This window comes from Colius striatus, chromosome 7 (genome assembly GCF_028858725.1).
Source record: "Colius striatus isolate bColStr4 chromosome 7, bColStr4.1.hap1, whole genome shotgun sequence".
NCBI classification, from domain to species: domain Eukaryota; kingdom Metazoa; phylum Chordata; class Aves; order Coliiformes; family Coliidae; genus Colius; species Colius striatus.
Window position 1 is genome coordinate 17,549,658 of NC_084765.1, and position 20,060 is coordinate 17,569,717.

The 20,060-nt window shown below is 37.3% G+C and overlaps 1 protein-coding gene across 1 annotated transcript in view; it reads right to left on the minus strand.

Moving 5' to 3' along the window:
- Positions 1–20,060, minus strand: part of MUC2 (mucin 2, oligomeric mucus/gel-forming) — a 54,028-nt gene that overhangs the window by 23,540 nt on the left and 10,428 nt on the right. The window contains exons 12-30 of the mRNA XM_061999695.1: positions 16,313–16,450; positions 15,577–15,741; positions 14,874–14,968; positions 13,852–13,978; positions 12,945–13,200; positions 12,079–12,131; positions 11,759–11,868; positions 11,185–11,336; positions 10,613–10,751; positions 9,927–10,037; positions 9,392–9,571; positions 8,154–8,393; positions 6,054–6,210; positions 5,506–5,634; positions 3,672–3,819; positions 2,792–2,835; positions 2,079–2,276; positions 1,669–1,698; positions 828–1,303 (exon numbers count right to left, since the gene is read on the minus strand). Of these exons, the coding sequence (XP_061855679.1) occupies positions 828–1,303; positions 1,669–1,698; positions 2,079–2,276; positions 2,792–2,835; positions 3,672–3,819; positions 5,506–5,634; positions 6,054–6,210; positions 8,154–8,393; positions 9,392–9,571; positions 9,927–10,037; positions 10,613–10,751; positions 11,185–11,336; positions 11,759–11,868; positions 12,079–12,131; positions 12,945–13,200; positions 13,852–13,978; positions 14,874–14,968; positions 15,577–15,741; positions 16,313–16,450 (2,948 nt within the window). The remainder of the gene's footprint in view (positions 1–827; positions 1,304–1,668; positions 1,699–2,078; positions 2,277–2,791; positions 2,836–3,671; positions 3,820–5,505; positions 5,635–6,053; positions 6,211–8,153; positions 8,394–9,391; positions 9,572–9,926; positions 10,038–10,612; positions 10,752–11,184; positions 11,337–11,758; positions 11,869–12,078; positions 12,132–12,944; positions 13,201–13,851; positions 13,979–14,873; positions 14,969–15,576; positions 15,742–16,312; positions 16,451–20,060) is intronic.

The following is a 20,060-nucleotide window of genomic DNA, read 5'->3' on the forward strand; positions in this document are numbered from 1 at the left end:
ATTTGTACTGACCAGAGGTTATATGTTAGACAACTGCCACAAATCTATAGTGGTCAGTCTACTTTTACCACAGTAAAGGCCTGTATCACTAGGGTTTCCTTTCTAGCCTGAGAAAGCATACTGGTTCCAGATTAGTGGACCAACAGGGTCCTGACAATCATTTGCTAGCAAAGACACGAGGGATGTAATGTGCTTGTCACTAAATCAACAAGATCTAGCAATAGGTAAGACATGAGGAGGAATAAGGCTTTGTGAGGCTTTATATTTCTGCCTTATTACTTAGAACACCTCGCTATCCAATGAAGTAGGAACTGAGGGTGGAAGCTGTGGTCTAGGAAGGAAGTATGCATAGGAATATATTCTTGCCTGATTGTCATGGAATTTCCCTGTAGTGAAATGTCAGCCTGATGAAGAGGTACTAATACTAGAGCCTACTAGTGGATCTCAGGAGACAAAGGTCACAGTTCACAGCTGGCAGCCTGCAGAGTGAAACTTTTCCCAAAGCCTGCCAGGGGAATCCTTTCCTCTCAGATCTACAACCACAGACAAACGTTTGTAGTTACAGAAGGGAGAGAAAGGGCAGGAATTCTGCACAGCCCCACCCAGACAATGCCTAAAGTGATAGTACTCTAAATCAAGGCCTACTCTAATTTCACACAGTGGGTCCTTCTAGGCATCTTCTTACCAGGAGAGCTCCAAATCAGTTTAAGACTTCCTGCCAGCTCAATATCTGTTGCCTTTAGTAGCCAACAGTCCTTTATTTCTCCTATGGGAAAGCAAGAGCAAAGAGTACTGATCTGCTAAATACCTGGAGTGGTTGAAGGTACTGGGGTGGTGATGGATGGTGTGAATTCACTTGTGATGGTTGGGGTGGGTATAGGCGTGGTGGTAATTACTGTTGGCTGCCTGGATGTAGTGGTGCTGGATACTGTTGTGCTGGTGGTGGTTGAAGTTGCAGTTGGTGTTGGACTCATTGTACTTGGAGTCTCACAAGAAATTTCACTCCACTCACAACAGTTTACCCTGATTTCATAATTATAGCAAAGTTGCCACCCAGTTGCATCTTGATCCTCATTTTTACAGATTAGTCCATATGTAACATTGCACTCTACTTTCTGGCCAAGTTCCTCTAAGCTCACATGGGGATTATCTTTAGCTCTGCACTGAATTTGTTCAGGAGCTTCACATATTTCATTTCCATGTTTTTTTATTTCATCGTAGGTTTCATAGTCACCACCATCTTCTTCAGGTTTACTAACATCAAACCACTGACTCCAATTACAGATTAATCCAAAGCATGGAGCTGCAAGAAAATACATAGATTCAGCATCTGATCTTACAGAAAACATTGTAAGAGATTGATTTTTTTATTCTGTTCCATTAAAGACTAGAGTAATATATTGCAATCTGTCATTTTTCCAAGAGATGGGAGTTCTAAAATTCATTCTATATTACCAGCTTTTCCAACAGCAAGCTTTGTATCAAAATAAAATCACCAAGCTGAAGCCTTTAAAGGTTTTTCTCTCCCTATACTTAACACATTTTTGCAATTAAAAAAGAATTTTTTTTTTTTAATATATTTTTCTGTAGTGTCTGTCTTTATTTTAGTCTTCCTTTAAATGTTCCTTTGACACTTTTTAACAACTTAGTTTTCTATTTAAAACTTACTTGTAGTTACTGGAGGTCTTGTAGTAGTAACTAAAACAGAAAAAAAAATATTCCATCATCTACAAGCTTCAGAAAAAAAAGATAAAAAATATATAGTTTTAAATAATCTAATTATATTTTTTTTACTGAAACTACTGAGGCAATTTCTACTATCTCAACATGATGTTGAGATGGTAGGGTGTTTTTCAGATTTAGGAGCATTTAGTGTTCAACTATAGTTCAAATTTCTTACATGAGAAGCAAATAAACTCAAAGTATTAAAAACCTCTCTTAGTGTAATGCTATAAAATGATTCATGAGTATTACTCTATCTGTGTCAACTATAAGCCCATAGAATTGTACATTATATCTTTAAAGTATTTTACTTAAATGAAATAATTTTTAAATGTTCATCTCTGTTGAAGATTTACCTGTGGTGGTAAGAGTACTGGTAGGACTGGAGGTTGAAATGATTGTAGGTGAACTAGATGTCGGACAAGGATAAGTGTCCTTAACAACTATAGAACCATTCTCTGCACAAATGTATGTTATACATATGCTGCCATTCTGTATTTGTGCAACAACTGAATTCACTTCATAACTGGTTCCATTGATGACACAAGGACAACCTGCAAGAAAGAGCTTTACTGTGCAATTTTTCAACTACTAGGTAAGAGACAAAGGCAAAACCCTTATGAACAAGTAAGCATTTACATGAGCCATGCGTGCCCCTTTCAGAGCTATACCTGGAGCTTAGATCTAATACATTCCACTAAGTTATCTTTACATTTAGCACTACATAAAACTCTTCGAAAAATACACTTACAAACTAGGTTTTAAAATGTTCTGACAGAAATAACAACTGCAATTTACAATCTGACACTTATCTATACTATTTCGTGTCATGGGAGTACAAACTCTTGTAGTAAAATGAGAAACGGGGAAAGAATGACAAATGAGAAAGAAATTGAAGGAGACACAAGAAAGAGGTTGAACAAGATGTACTAACAGCAAAGTTCGGCAAAAATGCTGCCCTACTTAATTTGGCCACAACTTTCAGTTACTCTGGAAATAATTACCACAGATCTCTACTAAGTCTTTTTTAGGGACAAACGTAGCAGTTCTTCTTTTTCTTTTTATTTACCTTTGAGTGGAGCACACTGGATAGATCCTGAGGGGGTACAGACACTAAAAACAAAATTTTCAAAAATGTAAATGTTGCAGATGTTTTATGGCATCTGTTAGTAGAGTCAAGAGCACAGAAATATGGGAAATTGTCACTTGATCTTGATGCATTCTACTGTCTGTTTTTCTAGGTATAATATTTTCCAGTAGTTTCAAGCTAAGTCATCACTTTTGGTTTCTGAGCAAAACTTGAAACTATCATGAACTACTTTTTGTTGCAAGTTGTAATAGTGTAATATTAACAATTGCTTTCAGAGCAGTGAACTTACAGGATTTTTTTTTTTTCTTTTGGTCACCATATGGAGTCATAGCTGTCAGTGCTATTATTAATAAAGCTCTAGGAATGAGTATTTAGGACCATGTCATTCAGGGCTAGTACAGATAATTTCTGGTTACAGTGATCTTGAAATTTCAGTTTTAAGTGAGAATACAAGCTTCTGTCTTCCCAAAGCACCATGAGAATCAAAAAGTTGTTCTAGAGACACACACAGGTTTTATGCCATTGTATAATTTATGACACCTCAAAGAGTACATTTGTTGAATTTGATAAAACACTTACTATATGACACTATCAACCTGAAATCTGGATTATTATGGGTCCTGAAAGTAATGAATAAAAAGTTTAGAATCTATATGTATTCTAAGCACAGTAGTTTTTAAGTCTCAATTGGAATAAATGGAATTGTTTTCTGATTTGTATAGGTAAATGCTAGAATATATTGGCTCTTCAGTTGAAGTTGTGTCTCTATTTGCTTGAAGCCCAGTAAAGTAAATGAGGGGCTTAGCATCCATAAATTCTTTTCTGAAATACTGGTACCGTTTTTGTATTTTTTACATACCATTTTGTACAGTTCTCTTCTGTGGGTATTTCTTGCCCAGGGATATAATGAGTTCCATTGACATAACACCCACACTGATCTTCACGCACACATTCCTTTGTCTCTTCATTATAAACAGGCTTGTTCTCAGGGCATCTGGGGTAGCAACCTGTCAATGACAAACAGAATAGCATGCAGGATGAAGAAAAAGTATAAGGGGTCAACTCAATTATAGGATACCTTCTGAAGGTAAATGAATCTCTCTGAATCAAGCATAGTGAAAGAAACAAAAAATTTCTAATTCAAATTAACCCTTGAATAACTAATCTTTTGAAAAGACTTAAACAATTCTCGTTGATAATATTGGAGTGAAGAGGATTAAATAAGAATTGAGTCATTAAAACTAGTGTTTTTTCCTAGTTCAATAACTTAGGGAAACCTCTAATTTATATTAAATTCTATGGGCAGTTAGTAATTTTAAGACAAAGAAACATCTGGATTTCCCTACAGATATTGAAATGTCATCACTGTATCAATAACACTTTTGTGAAGAATATAGAAGTGGATTCATTAACAAACAAATTTTCACTATATTTCACAGAAGTAGAGAATCACAGAAGAGATAAACATTTATTGGAACATTATCTCCTGTTTCTGTGCCTTTAATAGAACAGGTAATCACTCCAAAAAGGTAATCTGCATTTTTCTGTACCACCGTACAATAACCCAAACCCCATCTTCAAGAATCAATTGTCTGTCAGTTCTCATTGTATTTTTAATATAAATGAACTTCTAAAAAATTGTGTCCTGCTTCCAAACAAACTTATAAAATCCAACTCTTAATTATTCAAAATCCTCTTTATACTGTACAGGTGTTCTAGCTAGCCTATAAACTGAATGTCCATATAATTAACTAGTACTTAAAAGTGACTTCACAGTGCCAGACTGTACTAAAGGTATCCTAACAAAAGTAAACATGCTTTTTATTTCTGCTGAAGATAAAACTCAAAAATACTTTAGAAAAATAATTTGGTATACAATAATCTGCCTTCTGACATTTTTCTAATAATCTAAGACAATCTATTTCAAAACATAGCATTATTTTTTTGTATATATAATTTGGTTAGGGCTTGTGGGTTTGGTTTTTTTTTCTTTTGTGACCAGTAGTTCAAGAATTAAAATAGCGAAGTTAAACTCTGGGCATTTCTTTCCAATTCCTAAACTGAAGACATCTGTTTATCATCCAGACCAAAAAGACTGTGTAGCCAAAAGCACATCTGTCTTCCCCAAATTTATTGTCTCATAAACCAGGAAATTTGTAAAGTCATTCACATTCTCAGATCATTGCAGTCCAAATAACATGAAATTCTATTTCAATTATCAAGCACAAGGACTTTCACCTACTAACTCTACAAATGCAAGAAACTAAAAATGGAGGTAGCCTCCCCAAGTCCTCTGACACTTCTTCTTTAAGAATCCAATATACAGCAGCATTAAATAGATCTGATGCATAAAGATAAGGTTAAAAAAACCCAACTATCAGTCATCTGCTTCTTTGCCATGTAAAAGCTTTTTCTCCTCCTGAAATGCCCTTACGATGGGATGCAAAGTAACAGTAAGGTAATAATCTTGCATGTTTCAGGATGTTTCAGGACCTAGTTCTATGTCTGACAGTAATGTAACTACTAGTCACTGACGTTAATAAACAACTACATTCTAGGAGACATTTAGATAAAACTGCAGACAAATTCAACATAACAATCTTGGCAAGCTGACTGACTGTTCCATATTCATTAAATGATACCTGGGCAAAGTTACCTGAAATAAAATACAAAATTGGCAAGGAATTTATTACCTTCCAGATATGGTACTGAAAAGTTGGTGGCAACATTATTGATCATCCTGCATGTCATGATATTACTGCCACAAGGCTCATAGTGCCACTCACATTCATCACGAGGATTGTAGTAGTCACAAAATATTGCTAATGAGAAAAAAAACAGAAGTTGATTAAAACCCACGGTTGCCAGCATGCAGCTCTTATCAGATCTTTAAAGATACAAGCTAAATGAAGTTACATGTTAAGCTAGTAAAATTTCTCTTGAGGGGTAGGACCTGGATAAAGAAAAAAAAAAGAAGGAAAAGAAAGAGAAAATAAAGAAAAATAAAAAGAAAGGAAGAAAAAGAAAAAGAAGGAAAATATATAGAAGAAAAAAATTTCCAGTCTGAATAAAAGATAATTGAAATATACAAATTTACTATTTCTTTTAGTTCCTTGTTATGCTGAAAAAATAAATCGCTTCACGTAGTCAGCACGACCTTGCAGTGATAGTATAAATTATTTATTTGATAAACTTTCTGAAAACAACCAGAAAGATGCATTTATGTTTAATTGTTACTCACGGCATATATCAGGCGTTCTCCAGAAAACACAGGCCTGAGCCTTGCTACATTCTTGAGCATATGCAGCAACTGCAGAACAGAAGCACTCACAATCTCCACCAGTGTCACAAGAACAGGCATCATGAACACAAGCATCATAGAAAGGATTTGGGTCTACCTGTTGGGGAAAGAAATGATTCCCTAGTTAGTCTCCAAACTAGTTTTCAAACTAACAAGTTTGAGAAGTCTCCGGACAAATGGGAATTGAGCTGGGCAGGAATGAGACTTTCTAAGAATTATCTTTGACTTGAATTCAATAAGCTTGAAGCTTCCTAGTGTATTTTCACAGAATCACAGAATCTCAAGGGTTGGATGGGACTTCAAAAGATCATCTAGTCCAATCCCGCTGCCAGAGCAGGACCACCTAGAGTAGGTTACACAGGAACTTGTCCAGATGGGTTTTAAATGTTTCCAGAGAAGGAGACACAACAGTCCATCTGGGCAGCCTGTTCCGGTGCTTCATCACCTTCACAGTGAAGAAATTTTATTTCGTATTTCTTTGGAACTTCTTATGTTCCAGCTTGTACTCATTGTCCCTTGTCCTATCATTGGATATCACTGAGAACAGCCTGGCTCCATCCTCCTGACACCCACCCTTTATGCATTTGTAAACATTAATGAGATTACTCCTCAGTCTCCTCCAAGCTAAAGAGCCCCGGCTCTCTCAGCCTTTCATCATAAGGGAGAGGGTCCATAGACTTAAAGTAATATAGTACCTTCATAATTTGCTATGACTGAAAAAAATAAAGAGTCCTTGGCAGTGCCTACATTTTTTAACAGAGTTCCACGTTACTTTTCTCAAAACCAAGTTGGATTGATGCCAATGAAGCCTTATCTTCCAGCAAGCTTTGTCAATGAAGGAGTAAGCAATATCAGAAAGACTACACTTCACAGCAAATATAAAGCAAAAAATTTTGTGCTTGCCAGTTTTTTAAGATTATCTAATGACATATTAGCAATTTTTTTTTCTCTTGCGACCATAAGAGGAGAAACTTAGACTTCAACTATGTTGAAAGAATCAACATAGAAATACATAGTAGGTTAATTAAATTAATAATTCTTTGTCACTTTTCCGGTCTGAACTAAGACCAAACTGTTGTTAACATTACCATACTCCAGTAAAGACACAAGGAATGGAGTGGAGTGTTTTCTGTGCACTGTGCTCTGGAAGCTGTGGGCCTGACATAGAATCACAGAATCACAGAATGGTAGGGGTTGGAAGGGACCTTTAGAGATCACCTAGTCCAACCCCCCTGCAGAAGCAGGTTCACCTAGATCAGGTCGCATAGGAACATATCCAGGTGCGTCTTGAAGACCTCCAAGGAAGGAGACTCCACAACCCCTCTGGGCAGCCTGTGCCAGGGCTCCCTCACCCTCACAGTAAAATAGTATTTTCTTATGTTTAAGTGAAACTTTTTGTGTTCCAGCTTCATGCCATTACCCCTTGTCCTGTTGCTAGCTACAATAGAAAAAAGGGATGCCCCAACCTCCTGACACCCACCATTTAGATATTTGTAAATGTTAATAAAGATCTCCCCTCAGTCTCCTCTTTTCTAGACTAAACAGCTCCAGTTCCCATGGCCTTTCCTCATATGAAAGATGTTCCAGTCATACTGTATGCTATGACAACATGGAGGAACTGTACTACTACTACTGTATTACTGTACTACTACAGTGTTAGCTAAGCCTGCCTAAACTGGATTATGTCAGCAGTTTCCAAGAAGATCCCTTCTGTGGTTTAACCAGGAGCAGCGGTCTCTTCAACAACTACCTTTCATGGATAGTGTACATTTCTGTCAGAAGACGGGCCTGATGATCCCAAGGCTGTTTAGAAGTTATTAACACTCTTTCAACAAATGATGGTGCAACTGCAGCACAGACACAGATACTCAAAACTGCTTTGACTTAGTTTAGCTGAACTCTGCTGACACCTGTAGGTGTACTGAAGATTTAACTGAAGATCGCTCTATTTAACCAGCTCTTTGTTAATTTCTGTTGGTCCCTCTGCTTTAGTAACAGAGATGCACTGTGTTGTCCCACCACTTACTGCCCTCTACACACCTTGGAGCGACAAATTTTAAAGACATCACTCAGGATGATGCTGCACTCTTTCTCTGCCCAGGACTTTCGATGTGGGTTCAGATCACAGGGCTTAATCTCTTCTGTGACATCTGGGCACGTAGAAGTATGTTTCCAAGAATTCCCAAACTTCAGAGCACTAGTCTCCAGCAGCCCATCCCTTGTTGTAAAGTCATTATTAGCCTTGTCATCAAAGTTGCCGCACAGACCACACAGTTTTCCCTGGAAAACATGCATAGCTTTTAAATATACCATGAAAGTGAGGAGCAAAGTCCAGTAGGGAGAAAAACAATGACATTAAAAAGGACAACTGACTTTCCATGTAAATCACAGAATCACAGAGTTTTGTTGTTAGTTCCAAACAATTTGTACTGAAATTAAATCTTTATTTCTCTGTATACTCAGCAAATTATTTAACTGCTATGTTACAACCAGTGTATTTCTTTGTGGCAGCCCTTTCTCTGTCTTATAACACTAAAGAGCGGCTAAGCTCCTTTCAGCTGAGAAGAATTAATTTCTGATTCTTTAACATAACTCATCTGTTAATATAATCCTGAGGAAATTTAATTGTGCTCAAAATTGTTTTATTAAATGCTTATAACATAATGAGTAACACTTCTCCAGCCATGGCAAAAAAACCCCAAAAAACCAAAAAAAAACAGAGACTCATTTTTCTCAAAAGAATAAATTTAGGAACTTCCCCACAAAAGGGACTTTACGGTATTGCTATTTAAAGTACATCAGTCACTTCAGGCAATGATATGTCCCTGCTTATACAGCTCCCCACACCTCTTCATTCAGCCCAATGAATTCAGTATTCTGTAATTGAGCACATGGATTTTCAGAACTCAGCACCATCTCCACACGTTGCATAGAGAGTTTGGTTTTAACTCAGGGCTGAGATTCCATGCAGGTTTTAAAGTGCACATACATTCAGTTCACATTTCCTAAATTACTTTGAATGTTTGGTTCTTAATATTCACAACTCAAAATGCCTTAGATATTCAGCTTTACTACAATCCTATGCTATGCATCCTCTACAATGCTTTATAATGGACTGTGAGGAGCTCCAGCAGCATATAGTAATAATGCAAGCTAATCATCACTGTGCAGAGGATATAGGAACTAAACATGAAGTCAGAATAAAAAAACTTTTATGTCTCCTTATCTCATTTCTCTATTCATATTACTATTTCAGAAAAAGATAGATAGGTCCTAACTTTGTAATCAGGGGTCAGTTTGATGAAAACAGTAGTCTTCTTATCCCAGATAAGCATCACACCGTTGCTAGCCTCAATAACAAGGTAAAGGCCTACTGTCCTGTTCCAGTAATGCACATCATCACCAATATCTCTCTGAACTTCTTTGTAATCTTTGTCCTCCAATTTCAGTTCAGTTTTCTGAAAGATAAAAGAGAAATATTGTAATGCTAACTTTTAGTATGAGATGCTTGTAATAATACGAGTCATTCTGAAACCAGTAGCTCAAAGTCTGGAATTATTTTCCAAGATGACAGAAAGTGGGTTTGCATTTTTGTTTGAAAGAGATTTCAGCACCTGAGTATCTACACCTTTACAGATTAATTTAACCCTTATTTGTTACAGCTGCTTTTAGGAATGTGGCTTTGGAACATCTCTTTTTGAAAACACTCAAATCATAGAATCACAGGATCTCAAGGGTTGGAAGGGACCTCAAAAGATCATCTAGTCCAAACCCCTAAATACAGTTACATACTCACTGAGTACCATTACTCACCCCTAGAAAGACTTTAATAGCCTTTGAGCAGGTGACTCCTGTAGTTCCACAAGGGACATTCTCTGTGATGATACTGAATGAGCCGCTGGAATTCTTGTCGCCACAAAAATCCTATTGCAAAAGGAAAAAAATGAACATTTTCTTCCTTTAGGTAGAAATTAGGTAGACTATTTATATTTTAGTTCTGTCTCATAATAATTACAATCATTTAAATCTCAACGTCTATAAATTATTACTGCTGCTTTACGTGTGATATGCTATATATATTTTTAGACACACAAACATACACACATACACCTCTGTATTATATCTCAATAATACAGTCTCATGTGTGGCAAAACTCGTGAAACAGGTGAGACAATAAAACAAAATTAGGAATATATCTTTAAATAGAAATAGCTTTGTTTTGTAAGCTTAGAATTTTAATTTCTTTCACAAATGACAATGAGTCCTTGGCTCTCACTATAAAATAGTCCTATTACACAGAGTTTATGACCACTATATCAGAAAAACACCTTAACACATTCAAACAGCTTGGCTGCACTGAAAGTACAGAATTTATTCTGTCAGAATGTATAAAAACCTCAGGAGCAGTGATGGCAGGCAATACGAAAAGATAAGACCGAAGAGGAAAGTAGATCTTCAAGACAATTGGATGCCATTTCATCCCTCTTGATGAGCATTACCTGAGTAGCAACATATTCACAACTTCCATCAAAGTCATAGAATTTTCCATCAAAGGTGATAAAATGGCCACTTCCATATATCATACAAGTCCCATAGCACACATTTTCAGTGCAGCTCCAAATACCTTTTTGGCATGTACTAGAAGAGAGCAGAAAAGTTGAACTTTAAGATTGCATCAGGTGTGTACTGTTAGGAAAACTGCAAAACAAACCAAGCAGCTGCCTAATGCAAAGTGACAATGTGCACAATATCCATTTCTGTGTCCCAGAGTGTCTTAAGTCTCAACTTCATTAGCTTAGCTAGTTTTTAAGCCTATAACATAATTTTTAACTCTATCCAATGACAAATGAGTGCCATTTTCTCAAAAAGAGATGCCTACTGAAAACAGAAGTAATTGTTTTCACCTCAGTATTTTCAGCACAATCTGTTTTTTCTTGGATGGCAAAAAATATGCCTGAAAATAAAGGTTTATACTTGCAACTATTGCAGCCATTGGTTACATAAACCAACACATGACTATTAATTTACTGCATAGAAATATTCTAGAAGAGAGTACAAAGGTATAAGGTACCAGGTGTTGCAGTCTACTGTTAAATCCTCTCCTGAAGAATACCACTGGTTGTTATGAATGCATGGGCAGTCCTTCTCTTCAACACAGCCCCCTCTTCCATCATCAAATAGACCTTCAGGACACACACAGCCTGAGGAACACACTGCCTGGAACTAAAGAGTACAAGGAGAAATTGTTACTTTATGAAAAAGCACTCCACTTTGATTCCACTTCTTCATAAGTACTTTTGTAAAAACTGCATTTATAACAGTTGAATATGGATTAGTTTTATAAGGTTTTTCTTTCTGGGTTTCTAACATTTTTCTTTTCATTTTTGATTGTCTGGGAACCTAAATTTCACTTGAGAGGTACAACTCTACTGAAGACACAGTAAAAAAAAAAAAGGAGAGGAGGAACCATAAAGAAAATCATCATGAAATTGGCAACAATGTAATATCATTGTGGAAAAGAGAAAAAAGAAGATTAAATCAAAGGGAAATAAACTTTTAGCTATAAATGTATTTTATGTGTTGCATTGTCATTTAAAGAATACGGAATAAAGGAAACGTGACATGGAGAAGAATTAAATACATACATGATCAGTTCGAGGAGTATGACAGCTGAGTTGTACAGGGGTTTGCGAAGTCCACTGTGGAGATGTGTTGCAGTCAAAGTATATCTTATTAGGAGAACAATCTGTTGCATCTGAAAAGTACATTGTTTGTTTAGATGAATCAAGAAAAGTTTAAAGAAATGTGTGTGAAAAGTGGTAGTTACACAGAAATTTCAGGGCATGTCTAACGTTATAAAAAAAGGATGCTCAGTGAAGACAGAACAATGTGAAAATATGCAATTGTTTCACGTAAAGAGAAAAATCAAATACACAAAGAAGAAAAATTAGAGAATGTCACTTACTTTTTATTGTTACTGACACTGAAGTACACTGGACTTTTGCATTTCGGCAAACACTAGAAAAGAAGTGAAGTAGAAATTTATTTTAGAAGTAAGGTCAATGTCTTTAATTTAAATCTAAGGATTTGTCTATATAAATTTAAGAGTATTTATCAGAGACATTCTGCATAATTTCTACTGATATTTCAATGTGAACTCTGTTGCAGTGCACTCATGAATTTTCTCTTGGAGAAAAAGTGTAGCATAATGCACTGAAAGGTTATATTTTAAGGAATAACAGCTATTTTGCTAATCCTACTATGCTTTTAGATGACTTGGGAAGCAAATAATGATAACTAAAATCAAAGCCTACATTTGGATACACAGTGAAGTTTCACACCTATTCAACTCATATGCTGCAAATTTGTTGGTCTGTATGCTTCATCTCCGAGATTAGAGAAGGATTTCACAGTTTGCACTGATGACTCATGCAATAAACAATTGTCAGAATTTATGATAAAAAATATCATAATTATGGAAAACAGCAATCTGTCTGACAGAAAAGGAAATAGCAATGTAACTTTGTTACAAGGCCTTTGTTCCTTGTTTTACCTCTCTGCTCAACAAAGCCCTGTTAACAGTGCAGCTTCAGAGTAACACCTGTGTGTGAAGTCCAGTACTCACACCTCCAAAGTTACACTTCTCAAGTATCAATAAATCACATTGCAACAGGATGATGTTTTGCTCAGCATGAAGATGTTGTGAATTGTTTTCCAAGTGTTAAATGCTAATTAAAACACTAAAAACAGTTAAACAGATGAAACCTAATAAGGAAATTTCAGAAGAGCTTTTTTATCTCCACAAACAAAAAGACACAAAAAAACCCATACCAACGTTCTCCATCTTTTGTGACATATTCTCCTGGTTGCAGGTATGATCCCTTATAATAACACGGGCATTTGGAGATAGGCACACAGGTATCCTGGTCATCCAAATATGTATTATATGGGCAAGCACAGCCATCCACTGGGGCAGAATCTTGCAAGCAATGCTTTTCACCATCAGCAAGGGAACGACAGGTTTGCTGGCACAATGTAAGATTGTAAAGGAAGATTTGATTTCCTGAGCAGGTAGACTCTTCAGTAGCTAGAGGGAAAATTTAAAAGATGGGTAGATAAGGGATGTAGCATGGCTAACTTGCACCTTGATGTTTCCATTTTGGTTTCTTTGACTGTGTGTCATGTAATGTCAAGAATCTTTAAATTTTACCAAAGTATAAAAATACCTTAAGTCACAAGTAATGCTACCCTAACTTGGTTTATCAGTTGAACACTTCTTCTTAACTGCCATTATTAGTCTCTACTTTAATATCCATATTCGTTTTACACGCTGATAATCAGGGAGAGAGCACAATATAATAAACTCCTAGTCTTAATAATACTATACTGTTAACAAAAAGCAAATGTAATGATAGACTGAAAAGCAAAGACAATGTAAAAGCTATCACGACTGGGATTCTGTTAGTCAAAGAAAGAAACAGCATTATTATTTAAATTGGAGAAAGAAGGTGAATGTGAAAAGCATTGCTTTCTGCTTTTAAATGTCATGAACAATTGACAGCTAAAGATAAAAGATGAATTAGTAAACTTTATAAGCATTGTATCTTTCAAGTCCGTTTTACATTTCTAAGATACTCCAAATCCCTTAACAATGAGATCACTGACAACCAAATTCAGAAAGAACCCACTTATTTCTCGTGGCTAATTAATTCCACAGGGATTACACTCCACTACTTACTGCAGACACTTTGTCTCCAGTCTCCCAGTATGATCCCTTTGAAAGCACAGGCTTTTGAGTAAGAGGACAGGGCAGCACACAAGCATTTTTCACTGTCTTCACAGAGGCAGGTGTCATATTTACATTTCTGAAAAAAATCCAAAAGGGTCAATAAGCCTACAGGACACCAGTGGTCATTTGCAACTCAATTGCCATGAAATGTCCTACATCCTCTTTCTCACATTGTTTTTCATACTCAAAATCAGAGAACAATGGAATGAATGGACAAAGACCAGAGACCAAAAGTGGTGCTTCATTTCATATCAATGAAAATGTTTGAATGCTTATCCTAACCTAAGTCAACCCTTTAAAACCATTAGAAAGTAGCCAGACTCTTAGCAACACCTTTCTTAAAGGATCTTGACACAATTTTTTCTTAATTACAAATTAGAGATCCAGAAATCCACAAAAATTAAAAAACATAATGGTAAAATATTAACCGGATCTATTAAAACCTTCACAAAATTTGAGCTCAAAATTCCAGGTATGAGAAAAAACTTCAAAATGTTTTCTTTTTTGCTCAGATAAGCCTCACCCTTGAGCATAGGGGAAAAAGAAACTAAGGAGATTACGACATGAAAATGTTTTGGTGTTACATTCTATACAATACTGGAAAATTCACAATTCCTTTTCTTTTTTTCCTCCTTGACTTAATAGCAGATACCGTGTAACGGTACACTTAAACTTTCTGTGAACACCTACATCTTTTGAATCTTCATTGTAGATCTAACATCCAATCCAATAAAAATATACATTAAATACAAAACATAAGAAACCAGAAGAACAAATCTGCCTCTTCTTCAGATTCTCATCATAGGAGATACTTTGGGTGCATGCTATGCTGCCTCAATTGATTGCCACAAAACCTTCTGTAGCTTTTATGAGCAAGCTGCTCAGCAATGTCTCAATTGTTTGAACGATGATAAATATCTATAGTTATCTATCTGAAATAAAAAACTAAAAAGAATGCAAGCTTACAATACCTTATAGTATTCTGAAGGATCAATGGCTGAGTGACATCTTGCAAAAGGACCCTCTGAATTCTTGAGCAAAGAACACCAGTGCTCAGCATAATTTGCTACAAAAAAGGAAAAAAAAGAAATCATATCATTATGTTCATTACATTCATTTCTCTTCCTTGAGCTATGTCTAAGTCATGTTGTCATGTAAATGCAATGCAGCAATACAAATGAGAGAATTGTGCTCACTTTGGAGAGTGGAGAAACTACATGCAATCACCGTATATATGTTTATATTCTCTGACTCAGCTATCTAACAGTAGACACATAATCATAAAATCAAAAATTCTACCTTACTGATGCAACTTGTCTACATGGAATTGTGGCAGCCCTTTCCATTTGGGGATCATAAAGGTAAGTTAAACATAAGGATAAATACCACTGGGAAATATGAACTGCCTTTGTAAATAATATAAACTAATGACTTTGATTCCAAATCTTCCAGTTCAGAATTCCTCTACAATCATCTCCTAAATTTTCACTTCAATTTGATGGGAAATTGGTGCTAGTATGTATATATACCTGTAGAAATTCATTATTAATTTGACAGACCTCTAAAAAAATTTTGATACCACACTACAAGTCTTACACGTCCATTAATAAAAATATACAGCAAATACTGCTGATTCTGGCAAAAGCCAACCATCTGGCTTATTAGTATGCTTACCACTTTCAAAGCTGAGGCTGCAGGGGTCTTCGAGATTTTCTTCTTGGTCTGTACAGGTGGACTGAGCTTTCCATGAGTTAGCAAAGGCAGATCCTGTAGCTTCTACAAGCCCACTAGTTGTTCTGAAGTCATCACCTTCCATTCCATTAAAGTTTCCGCAAAGACCTATTGAAAAGGAAGGTAAAATTTGTACCTAATTACGATATACCATTCCCATTCTAGAAGGTCAAAGGGAAATGGACAATTAATCAAAAATATTAGAAACAGAAGTTCATACAACTGATTATTCTTCAATATTAGTGCATACTATAAGTACTGAAGATTTAGGAACCCTATTTTAAATCTTTTACCTCTTGAGAAGAATAATATTGAGAAGAATAGTTTTCACGAGTATATCTCTGCCTCAGGAGATCACTTCCCTAACCCCCCTAACCTGTATATTTTTATGTATATTTAATCCATCAAAAGCCTGGTTTTGTGGATAGTTGAAAGTGAACACAAAGGCAACGAATATACTAAAGATATTCATGTACTGGCACCATGATTGGTTCTTCTAATATGAAATAATAAAAACTAATTTCTTGTTTGCTTGAGTTTATTCTCCTCCAATATTTGAGTTTCTGCTTTTAGCTTCTTCCTGTTGAATCAACAGCATGAATTATCAGTTATCTAAATAATACATGACTCTTCAGCTGTGGAACTGTATGGCTTTACTTCCATTTGCATAGACACTTGCCTTGAAGTTTTCCTTGAACTGATTGATCCACAGTGGCAAACAGTTGCATGACTGGAAACAACTGGATCTGCAGCTGAAGCCCAAAAGATGTTTGTACAATAAGGTAATAGGACGATGGCTTGAATACTGAGAAGCTGGCTGAAAAACAAAACATCATCTGTGCAGTAAACATACAATAAGGCTGCTGAAAGAAACACTACTTTTTAGATTCTAAGGTAATACCTGCCACAAAAACTCTGACATTAGGACTAAATTAATATTTTTTTTCCCTAAAAATCACTGGCCAAATAGATACAGTGCCAGTCATCACTAACTTAACAAGTTTATTACATGAAATGACTCATCCTTGGGATTAGAACCAAATTTAGATCTTCTGCAATACAGCTTCTATGCTAACTCACTAATGCTGAGTGATCTGAAGAGCAAGAGATTTTCTGATCAGTACTGTTGCATATTGTAATACATATGTCTCTACAAGTCACTACATAACTAAGTACTACTAAAATGTTAGATGCTTATACATAAGTTAATCAAGCCATTATAGAAACATCAGCAGAACTGATATACAAAAGCAGCATAGTGGGGGAACTGGGCTTCCTAATAAGAACCATAGAATGTTTCAAGTTGGAAAGGATCCATAAGGATTGTTGAGTCCAACTCCTTGCTCCTCATAGGACTAACTAAAACTAAACCATATGACTAAGAGTGTCATCCAGGTGCTCCTTGAATTCTGACAGGCTTGATGTCCTGACCACTTCCTTGGGGAGCATGTTCCAGTCACTGATCCTTCTCTTAGTGAAAAACCTTTTCTCAATGTCCAATCTGAACTTCTCTGATGTTCAACTATTTCCTTATGTCCTATCACTGGCCATCAGAGAGACATGAGCACCTCCTACTCTGGTGTTCCTCTTGAGGAAGCTGTAGACTGCAATGAAGTCACCCCTCAGCCTTTCTAAACTGAATAAATCAAGTGATCTCAGCAGTTTCTTAACAAGTCTTGCCCTAGAGACCTTTCACGATCTTGGTCACTCTCCCCTGGATACTAATAATTTTATGTCCTTATATTGAGGTGCCCAAAATTGCACATAGTATTCGAGACAGGGCCACACCAGTGCAGTGGGGAGTGGGACAGTCACTTCCCTCAAATGCATAACTATACTATGCTTGATGTACCCCAACATACAGGTAGCCCTTCAAGGTGACAGGTCACACTGTTGAATGATATTCATCATCAACCCAACCCCCAGATCTCTTTCCACAGGTGTGTTCTCCAGACCCTCATGCCACAATATGTATGTATAACCAGGATTATACATCCCAGATGCAGAATCTGTCATTTACTTTGCTAAATTTCATACAATTGATGATTGCGCAGTTCTCCAGTCTACCAGATCTTTCTGCTCTTGAGGGAGCCCAGAGCTCATGCTAATTTAATGAATATTTTACTTCTGCATGCAGACCGTTAATGAAAACTTTTAAAAGCACTGGACCTAAAATTGAGTCATGGGAGCCCCTCTGCTGAATAGTCACCAGCCCAATGTAACATTCATTTGCCACAACTCTTTGAGCTTCACCAATGAGCCAATTGTTGACCCAAGGTATTATGGATTTCTCTGGCTGTATGCTAGACATTTTGTCCAAAAGGATACTCTGAAAAAGTATCAAAAGCTTTTCTGGCATTCAAAAAACCACAGGTGAACCGATTTCTTCCAGCAAATCAATTAATATATGCTCTATATGCTCTATATATCCGTTCCATATACTTATTAGGTGGTCTATTTCATTGCCTAGAGCACTTTAATTTCTCTAAACTTCCAGCTACACACTGTAATTGCTTTTGCACAAGCATTGATGAACCTATTAGCCTATGAATTGTCATTTAGCCAGTTCTTGATCCACCTCACTGGCTTGGATGAGTGGACGGTGAGTTAGATCGAGAGCTGGCTGAATGACAGAGCCCAGAAGGTGGTGATCAATGGCACAGAGTAGAGTTGGAGGCCTGTGGCCAGTGGAGTTCCACAGGGATCAGTTCTGGGACCAGGCTTGTTCAACATCTTCATCAACGGCCTGGATGAGGGGACAGAGTGTACCCTCAGCAAGTTCCCTGATGACACCAAACTGGGAGGACTGGCTGATTCCCCAGAGGCTGTGCTGCCATTCAGCGGGATTTCGACTGGCTTGGCAGTTGGGCAGAGAGGAACCTCATGAGGTTCAACAAGGACAAGTGCAGAGTTCTGCACCTGGGAAGGAACAACTCCATGCACCAGGACAGGCTGGAGATTGACCTGCTGAAGAGCAGCTCTGCAGAGAGAGACCTGGGAGTCCTGATTGATAATAAACTAAATATGAGCCAGCAATGTGCCCTCATGGCCAAGCAGGCCAATGGCATCCTGAGATGCATCAAGAAAAGTGTGGTCATCAGGTCAAGGGAGGTTCTACTCCTCATCTGCTCTGCCCTGGTGAGGCCTTATCTGGAGTCCTGTGTCCAGTTCTGGGCTCTCTGTCTCAAGAGGAACAGAGAACTTCTGGAGAGAGTCCAGTGCAGAGTCACCAAGATGATCAGGGAACTGGAGCAATTTCCTTTTGAGAAAAGGCTGTGAGAACTGAAGCTGTTTAGTCTAGAAAAGAGGAGACTGAGAGGGGTTCTCATTAATATTTATATCAATGGTGACTGACAGGAGTTCTGTCATTCTATGATTCTGTGAATACTTGTACTTTCAGATAAAGAATAACTTTCTTGCAAGTAACTTATAAAACTTATAAACTGATAAACTTAAAATGATAAAGCTAGGTTCTGAGTGGAGTGATCTCTGTGCACTGTGCTCTGGAAGCTGTGGGTCTGACACAGAATCACAGAATGTTAGGGGCTGGAAGTGACCTTTAGAGATCACCTAGTCCAATCTCCCTGCAGAAGCAGATTCACCTAGATCAAGTCACATAGGAACATGTCCAGGTGGGTCTTGAAGACCTCCAAGGAAGGAGACTCCACAATCCCTCTGGGCAGTCTGTGCCAGGGCTCCCTCACCTGAACAGTGAAATAGTTTTTTCTTATGTTCAAGTGGAACTTTCTGTGTTCCACCATCATCCCATTACCCCTTGTCCTGTTGCTAGCTACTATAGAGAAAAGGGATGTCCCAACCTCCTGACACTCACCGTTTAGTTATTTGTAAATGTTAATAAGATCTCTCCTCAGTCTCCTCTTCTCCAGACTAAACAGCCCCAGTTCCCACAGTCTTTCCTCATATGAAAGATGTTCCAGTCCCCTGATCATCTTGGTGACCCTGCGCTGGACTCTGTCTAGAGGTTGTCTGTCCCTCTTGAGCTGGAGAGCCCAGAACTGGACACAGTACTCCAGATGAGGCCTCACCAGAGCTCACAGCTGATGTCTGGCAGTGACCTTCCACCAGATGTTAGGTGCCTAAATTAGGTGATCTGAGTCAGCTTCTGAAAGTGTCTATTTAAATCCACTGATCATACAAAATGATGTTGATGTCTCAAGTGAGCTAAGAACCTGAGAGGATGCTACAGAGTACATCCTTACTTCCTGCCCTGGTTGACCAGAAAATATTGTAGTTACTTTCTGATAGGCTTTCTTCCCACAGGAAAAAAAAACCAAACAAACGTGGAAGAATTGGGGTGGACATCCCTGAGCCTCACCATGACTGAAAGCTTGGACATGCCCACATCATGCAGGCAGACTTGGAAAGTGCTAAATATCTACCTTTATAGAGAGACTGTTATCTGCTTT